Raw genomic sequence first — 9,456 nt, forward strand, 5'->3', positions numbered from 1 at the left:
ATTTTTATGTGTTAAGTTTAACAAAATATTTTTTAACATAAAATACAAAAGAACTATTTATATTTTATTTTGAGACAAATATAATATAATAAGTGGTATATATGTATATAAGTATTAATTTTTTTCAAAAAAATTTGTGGGGAAAATGCCCCCTCTATATTAAACGTGGGTTCGTCTCTGGCTGTGAAGGAAGATGGAGTTGTGAATAGGTAAGCGGCGATGGACTCAGCAACAACATGACAGGAGCTATGCGATTTTTTTGTGAAGAAGTCGAGAAGAATAAGATTTTAGGTGAGGATGATTGAGTTTATTTTGCATGGCTATAGAGTATAGACTGAAGCTATGAATCATGTGTGATGTGAGGCAAATCCTAATTACTAAAAAGTGTTTATAGGTATATATTCGGGGCGGGTACACCTTAAACCCGACGATACCTGTCTTAAGCAAAATTTGTCCCGACTCGAGTCAAGTTATTACCCTTTTCATCCGGGTATAGACGGATCGGGTACCTGCGTATTCGAAAACTCCTGCCAAGTCTAACCACGTATTGATACTCCTTTTATTAAGGGTTTATCGCTAGCCAATGGATTGCTATATACACAAGGCGAAATTCTAACTCCTAATAGTTGTTTAATCGGACAAGTGAGATGATCACTTAACAAACTCAAATTGATTAAGATAAATACTAATTATTTTTAATATTTTAATATTAAAAATTTTAAGAATTTGATTTTAATTATAACTTTATAAAATATTTATAATAATAATTATTATATATATTATTTAATTTTTTAATAAAATTTTTAATATAATTTTATGTGTTATCCCGTACAAAGTACGGGAACATATTAACGTCTGTACAGTAGTGTGACCCACATTTAAATGGTTAAACCTTCTTATGAACCTCATACCAAAAATTTATAATAAAAATATAATATTTTTATTGTTAAAAATAAAAATAATATTTAATTTAAATATTCCAAACTAAAACAATATCCTATCCTAAAATTTAAAATAATACACTTACCTGGATAATTGAAATCATACATACGACAAAATCTTAGTAATTATAATTTGATTTGCCCCTTACGGGAAAGGACGAAGTTTGCATTACTACGCTATATATTTAATTCGTACCATTATCAAAACAAAGAAAAAAAAATCAATTACAACTAATCATCATATTTTGCTCATCCAAGTATGATCATTTTATCCCTTCACCACCGTTATCATCATTTTTTTGGACACTCTTCAAAAACATGTTTTTACTTTATATGTCATCACTCTTCACAAAACATTCAAAATTTTTCGTTAGCAATTAATTGTCATGGACTTCCAAAATCCAACCAATAGATAAAAAAATCCCAACATTTTCTTCAGTCCATCATCCAATAAAGCTTAATTACACTATACATTTAGTCAATTTTGTTAAGTTGTTAACACTCTTTGGAATGCAACACGAGGCCTACTCCCCACCTACTATTATCAGCCTTTTTATCAGCTCACCTGCTTTACGAATACAGGACTCCCGTGCACGCGTCGTAACTGCGTCTTATCCACGTCAGATCCATACCTCTAAATGTCTGACTCTATCTATACCAAAATTCTAAAATCGGTTCGAACTGGCCGATCAAACCGTAAATTGATAACGGTTCGAACAGATACCAAAAATAAAAAATTTAAGAAATTGTCATTGGACTGTCAAACCGGCTAGAAACCAATCGGTCGAACCGAACCAAGATCCGGCCAATTTTTTGAATTTCTCCAAAGCGCCGCCGTTTGGATTGAAGAACTCACTAACTATTACCCAATGTCCCAACCTTAGCTCTCCAAAACGGCAAACAAGCGCAGCACTCCCATCAGGCCATCACCCTTCCTCTCATCGTCATCGAGCTCCTCCTTCACTTCCGTCCAACCATCGGCAAGCTACCGCGCCGCCGTCGCAACTTAGACCTTCGAAGTCACAGTCACAACGTCGTTCCCCTCCATCGTGCAGCCACACTTGAGCTTCGAAACCACTATTGCGGGTCTCACCTCCTTCCTCCGTCGCGTAGCCACTTTCCCATCGGCGCCAGCTCTGTTCCACCGCGCCAGCCCTTCGGTCGTGCCCTGTCCCTTTCTTGCTGCTGATCTGCTCTACTCTGTTCTAGCAACTAGTTCTATGTATTATTATATTTTTTTTAACTATAATTATTGAATAATTGTTGTTACTTGTTAGTTAATCTATGAACGTTGCAGGGTTAGTGGCACTGCTTACATGGTTTCTTTTTTCTTTTGTGCTCTGTTCTGACTTCTGAATGTCTGATTTGAGCAAGGTTCTAAAAACCGGGCTAGACCGAACTGGCCGGTTCGAACGAATTAACCGAAAATCGATCATCTAACTGATCCGGTTGATGCTAAAAACCGATTTGCAAAAAATTGACAAAAAATCGACTGAACCGATGGTTAACCGGCGAACCGTATGAACTGACCGGGTTTTTTGGCATCCCGGTTCGCTGCTATATATATTAAAACAAAAAAAAAAAAAAACAAAAAACAAAAAAAGAAACGAAACCAGAGAGGCAGAGAGCACCTCTTCTCAGTTCTCTCTCACAAACGCACTCACGAAACCCTATCAGAGCTGCAGCCACCTTCAAGTTCCAGAACGCGTGCCAGCCTCCGCCACTCTCGCTGCCGACAGTGACAGCCCTATCGAAGGTCTGCTCGGCCCTCTCAAATGTCAAGCCAGTCGTAGTCGCAGCCCTGAGTTGCTGATTTTTTTTGTTTTTGTTAAGTTTGGTTCGCTTATGGCTCTCACCGGCGCGCCTCAACTCAGTCGTGGACTGCTCTCATCGCCGTCGCTCACTCACGTTCGCTTCTTGTCGGCGTTTTTCTGCTTTGTCTCTGTTCTCTCTCTCTTTCTCGTAGCTTAGTCACTGTCACCGTTGGTGAGCCTCCATCCCTCCACTGCTTTTTCAGTTTCATTTTTGCGAGTTAATTACTAATTTTCTGGATTTAATTATGTTGATTGTTGATTGTTTTTTTCTGGGTTAATTAGTTGTTTTCTGAGTTAATTTTCTTCGTTGTTCATTGTTGTTAACAGGGATGGATTGATGTTGTTTTGTTCTGTTAATTATTATTAGTTATTGGTAATTTTCTGAGTTATTTTTGTGCTATTTTTTAAAATTCTGAGTTAATTTACTAGTTGTTGGCTTGTTTCCGAGTAAAATTAGTTAAACTTAAAAACTTGGTTTGTTATATTGATTCTGATTTCTGAGTTTTGTTAAGTTTGCTGGTAATACTTTGCTGAGTTGTTGATAATACTTTGCTGGGAATGAATGTGTCAATATACAATTGAGATACTTTGTGCTCTTCAACTGGATCTAGCTCTGATTTGATACTGGAAGAAGAGTTTTCAGTTGAAATCCCGGACGAGAAAACTGATAAGCTTGCTCGCTGTGCCAATGTTGCGAAATACATAGCCTCAGGCTCAGCTAAAGTGGACTAGAAAATTGTTGAAAAGCCCTGAAACTTCACTCCATTATTCTTTTGGGGATGTAGAATTCTAAGTTATATGAACTGTGTTAAGTTTGCTTAGTAGCATATATGACTTAATGTTAGTTTCCTTAACAGTGTGCTTTATATGGGAATGTCTTAATTGGGTTGAAGAATACCAAATAATTGATCTTAGCTAATATTGAACACTTGTGTTAGTTTACTTGGTGATGATTATGATCTTTGCTTTTTTTGTTTTTTTGGTTTTTGGATGCTGAGAAGTTTTTGGATTTTAAGTTTTTGTTGAATACTTGATTAGTATTGAGAATATAAATGTAATAGAACAAGATTTAGTTTAAGAAAGAGTGAAAGAAGAGCAGGTAAACTCTTGATTATTAGTTAGTTATTCTGTTTCAGGTCAATAGCTTTCATATATATAGTGTGCATACTCTGTATTTGGAAGTGTGATTCAATTTTTAGTTCAAAATAATATGATCAATGTGTATTGATTCTCAATAATTATGTTCTCAATTTCAAGTCTTTGAATTCATTCCTTTGTTTTTTATATCACAAAAATTCTTCTCTTTTACTATGAATTCTTAATGATAAAATATGAACACATAATGTGAAATGGTAAATTTTAAAATTTTATTAGTTTAGAAAATATTAAATTTGAATATTTAAAATTGTATATTAAATTTTTAATGATTTTATTGTATTTAATTAAACCGGTTTGACTCCGGTTAGACCATTGAACCATTAAACCAGTTACTTGACCGGTTCAATGGCCGGTTCGGTTCTCGCAACCTTGGATTTGAGTGATTTCTGAATGTGAAATCATTGATTTTATGTTGTTATGCTGCTGCTGTTTTTTAATTTTTGTTGCTGATTGTTCTTGATTTCTGAATGTGAAATCATTGATTTTGTGTTGTTATGCTGTTGCTGCTATTTTTTAGGGTGATTATTTGTTGCTGTTTTTTAATTTTTGCTGCTGATTGTTCTTGATTTCTGGCTCTGTTATGCACTTATGCTGTTGGTGTTTTTGATTGGGATTATGAGAGCTGCTGTTTGTGGTTCTGTGTGGTGCTGCTGCTTTGTGTTTTTGTAAAATTTGTAGATGATTATTTGATTATTCAGCTCAGGGTTGTGTGTTTTGTCAATTAGTCTGACTTTAATATTAATTAAGTGCTTTATAGTTGTATTTCCTTTTTAAAATTTCTTTTCCAATTTTGTATTATAGTGGAAATTGGGATGGATTCTACATTCTAGTACTTCACTCGTTAATTGTTTCTGTAAAAAATAATTCATACTATCAAATTTACTTAGTAAACTGTGCAATGAACACATTTTTAAGGTAAGAAAAATAAATTGAAGGGTGGGGGCGTGGGGCTAACGAGGCATAAAGGTCCTTTAATTCAATTTTGAAAAGGATTTTACTCTTTTTTGTCTGCTTCAAGTGTGTGGAGGGCTGGCGGGAAGAAATGGTCCTGGGAATTGGATGGACAACAACTCTTTTTTATAGGGATGGGGAAGAGAAGGTGCTTCTTTTGTCTCTTGGTATTGGTGTGAATTGTCTTCTATGCTTGCAAGCATGTGTATCAGTGTATTTGTTGTGGGGAGCATCGTGTCTGACACAAAAATAAGTGCAGAACATGGTTCCCAAGAGAAGCTTCACATTGTGTTAACTGTTTTGTGGTTTGTGTTTTGTGCTTTAGGCTTTAGCTGATGGGAGAGTAATACTAATATGCTGCTGTTGTGTTGTGCAATTTTGTGACTTAATTATGCTCAGATAGTTAGATTAGATTGTGATTGTTTTGATAATTTATTGACTTAGTTATGCTCAGATACTAATATTTTAGGATGTTTATTTATAATTTATTTATTATTTTATTCTAAAATGGTTTTTCTGATTAAACCACAATTGGATCGATTGAATCAATGAATCAGTGACTAGAATGGTTCAACGACCGGTCTGATTCTCAGAACCTTGATCCATACCATAGAACTTCCCAAACAAAAATACCCCGTACAACTACTACACATTTCAAACTCAAACCCCATTCTCTGAGAATGTATTCAGTATTTCTATTCTCGGTGGTCGCTCTCTTCTTTCTCCATCATCACTCCCATCTCTTCACTGCGCCCGCTGCTATGTAATGTCTCTCCACCGAGGCTGCGACCTTTGAGCTCGTCGCCGATCTACTCTTCTCTCCCTCTTTCCGCACACTGCCTGAAAGCTCTGCTTCCGGCATCGTGACCAACACGGCCTCCTTCAGAAACCTAGGTATGCGTTCTCGTTCTTCATGTTCTATTAGTTGTTCTCTCTCTCTCTCTCTCTCTGGAACCTAAATTTGTTTCTCTTGTTTTATTTTATCCAAATACTCGTTATTCTTTTTCTCTTTAAATTTATTTATTTTTAAACCATGATATATTTTGTGTCATTTTATGGAATTATAGAACTTTGGCATTAGAATTTCCCTAATGGAATGGGCATTGATGGTGTTTTTCCCTAATGGTATTTTGTTGTGACTGCTAATTTTTATTGATGCTCAATTCCTATAAACCACTACTTGCTCTAAATATTCGTAATACAAATAGGAACATTGTATTAAATATCCCAACTAACTACTTTCTTCATTCTTAAGGTAGCAAAACAATCTCAGGCAATAAGGATAATCATGGAGTAGAATTGAATTTCATAAAGTATCATGTTGTATGCAATGAGGTATGCAGTCCCCAAACTCATTCGCTTTCTTCTGCCATCATCTACTTTTTTGCCATATGTCCAACATACAAGGCTATGTCTTCATTCACAGCGGCTACCATCACGAAATGCCTACAAATTTGATAGTGTTCATGATGTTGTAGCTTTATTTAATTGCATGGTTGATATGCATCCGCAGCCATCGATTGTGGAATTGACCAAAATCTTGGGAACGATTGTAAAGATGAAACATTATACCACAGCTATTTATCTTTATACCCAGATGGAGTCAAAGGGCATCCTACCATTTACTGTTACTTTGAACATCTTGATCAATTGTTATTGCCATGTAGGCCAAACAGGTTTTGCTTTCTCGGTAATGAGCAAGTTTATTAAGTGGGGTTTTCGGCCAAGTGCTGTAACTTGGACTACACTAATGAAGGGGTTGTCTCTTAATGGTAAAATGTCGGATGCACTATATATTCATGGTAAAATTATTCCCAAAGGATTTCGGTTTGATGAAGTTATGTACGGAACCTTAATCAATGGTCTGTTTAAGACGGGAGAAACAAGATTTGCTAATCAAATGCTTCGACAAATGGAGAGTCACTTTGTTAGGCTAAATCTTGTAATGTACAATATTGTTGTTGATGGTTTGTGCAAACATGGACGGTTGAATGATGCACTGGATTTGTATTCTAAAATGCCTGATCAAGGAATTTCCCCCGATATTGTCACTTACAGTTCATTAATCTATGGTTTCTGTCGTGTGGGCAAATGGAAAGAAGCTGGATTATTGCTGAATGAGATTGTTGTTAAAAACATTAGCCTAGATGTGTATACCTTTAACATAATAATTGATGCATTATGCAAAGAAGGGATGCTATTGCAAGCCCAAGTTATGTGCGACGTGATGATTGAAAGAGGTCAACAACCAGACATTATTACTTACACAATTTTGATGGATGGATATTGTAGGAACAATGAAGTTGATAAGGCAAGAAACTTATTTGATATGGTAATTGAAAGGGGTTTTGTGCCTGATGTTTGGAGTTATAACATCTTGATTAAAGGTTATGTCAAGATCAAAAGAGTGGATGAAGCCTTGAGTTTGATGAAAAGTAAGAATATAGTTCCAAACATTATAACTAACAATTCTCTAGTTGATGGCTTGTGCAAAGCCGGTAGAATCTCGCATGCATGGGAGATTGTTACAAAAATGCATTATTGTGGTCAACCATCCCCTGATGTAAACACTTACAATATATTTTTAGATTACTTATGCAAAAACCAGCATCTTGATGAGGCAATTAAATTATTTAAAAGACTCATGTATGAAAGAAGTTTTGTTCCAAATGTTTGGAGTTACAATATCTTGATCCGTGGTTATTGCCAAAGTAAAAGATTAGATGAAGCCAAGATTCTTTTCCAAGATATGCGTCTCAAGAATTTGGATCCAAATATTGTAACTTACAATATATTGTTACAGGCTTTATGCGACACGCAGCAACTTGGCAAGGCAATTACACTATTAAACCAAATTGTTGACGATGATATCTGTCCGAATTTATGCACATACAAAATACTTATACATGGTTTATAGAATTGTGGACAGAAGATTTTTCAAGCCTTTTTTCATTAGAGGAAATCATGCAGATGTCAAGAACATATTCAATCAGCTTTGTCAAGGTGGATTATCAGAATAGGGAAGCTCTTGATTTACAATTGGAAGATAATCACAATCTCTCTAATGCTGTAGCTTCTAGAGAAAAGAAAAAGGACGATGCACAAACTTTTCTGGAAATGATCATTAGATGGATGGCAAGCAATAAGGTCAGTTGTTTTAGTTTCCAAGTTGATTTCTGAAATTACCTACATGGTTGGAAAGCTTTTTCTTTGGGTTGTAGATATTGGACTAGCTGTCTGACCGTTGTTGAAGTTGATCTGATCAAATCATATGTTTATTCTGTTCATTTTGTTTATCCTTCTGGTTGTTGATAACTTTTTGAGTCCAGACCTGACTCTGTTGCTGTTTATCCTTTCGGACGGTAGTAGCAACAAAGTCATGCAAAAGCCATTGGAAAAGGAAAGTGAAAAAAACTTACCGAGATGCCCGTTAATTTTTGTGATGGTTTCCCTTTTTTTGCTAGCTTTAATTAACTTTGTGTTCGGTTATTTTTATCCGAAATTAATTTTGTTAATATAAATTGTTCAGTTAGTTTAATTTAATATATTTTTTTCACTTATACTCCTTTTATAGTAAACTTAATTAAGCAACCAGTGCACTAAGTATTTATTAATAAGATTCAAGATTAGAAACTTAAAATTTTTAAATACTTTTGTAGTTACTGATTTTTTACTCTCTGTATTTTTGTCAAAAATAAGTTTGTATCACTCATATTTATCACTAAGTATTTATTAACATTTGATGGATTATTTGTATCACTCATATTTATTAATAATTTAAAAAATATACCAAGAAGCGAAAATAAGAAATAAAAGAAAATAGAAGTATCCAATAACTAACTTGTAAGTAACACTAATTTGTATCACTCAAAGTTCAAAAACTAGATGGCAAGCAATGTGAAGAAATTGGGGGCGAAATTGGCAAAGCAACTCTTACTTGAATGGACAAAGCCTTTCATTTTTAGTTACCACAGGGTGGTATCTTACAATATTGGACCATCTTCCTTAATTCATAAAGCTTTTTTTAGCAATATGATGAGAGTGAAATACCATCTATAAAGTAATAATTGGGCCAAAGTGAAGAAGGTTAAGTACCCTTCTTACTTCTTAGTATATTTTATCTGTATTTTCAAGGTTTTATAATTTTGCATATGATACTTATGCTAATTAGCAGATGAAATCTACAAAAAGTAGATAAAATCTAAAGAGGCAAAAAAAAAAAATGCCATATTGCAATTTGAGGATGTCAATTGAAGATCCTTTTGCAAATTGGATTCTTACAATTATTATTGGGAAATATCAAATATATAAATACTATTATTGTTAGTATGTTCTTTTTGTGCTTTGATTAGATTTTATTATTAGTTATTTAATGCAAAATGTAAGTATTGCCAAAGTTATATAATCACCATAACTATCATAAATTTATAATAATAACCATCATAATTCCACCATATAATATATAATAGGGTAAAATATATTTTTTGTTTTTAAAATTGGTTATAAATTTTAAAAAAATATTTTTAAATTTTATTTTGCTTCAATTTTGTTCTTGAGATTTTTGATTTACATCAAATATATTTTTGACAACT

The 9,456-nt window shown here is 34.1% G+C and overlaps 1 protein-coding gene across 2 annotated transcripts; it reads left to right on the forward strand.

Annotated features, from left to right (window-relative positions):
- The first annotated feature begins 2,530 nt into the window (after positions 1-2,530).
- Positions 2,531-8,407, forward strand: LOC107613373 (uncharacterized). Of its 2 annotated transcripts, XM_088497686.1 has the most exons (4): positions 2,598-2,927; positions 5,422-5,758; positions 6,120-6,199; positions 6,291-8,400. In XM_088497686.1, exon 4 carries the CDS (start codon positions 6,357-6,359, stop codon positions 7,779-7,781), a length of 1,425 nt encoding a protein of 474 aa, XP_088353812.1. In that variant the 5' UTR covers positions 2,598-2,927; positions 5,422-5,758; positions 6,120-6,199; positions 6,291-6,356; the 3' UTR covers positions 7,782-8,400. The 2 variants fall into 2 exon arrangements, with proteins under 2 accessions (XP_020964819.1, XP_088353812.1); XM_021109160.2 differs by having other exon boundaries at positions 2,531-2,927; positions 6,120-8,407.
- The last annotated feature ends 1,049 nt before the right edge of the window (positions 8,408-9,456 follow it).

Source organism: Arachis ipaensis, chromosome B8 (genome assembly GCF_059453495.1).
Source record: "Arachis ipaensis isolate K30076 ecotype BB chromosome B8, ASM5945349v1, whole genome shotgun sequence".
NCBI lineage: Eukaryota > Viridiplantae > Streptophyta > Magnoliopsida > Fabales > Fabaceae > Arachis > Arachis ipaensis.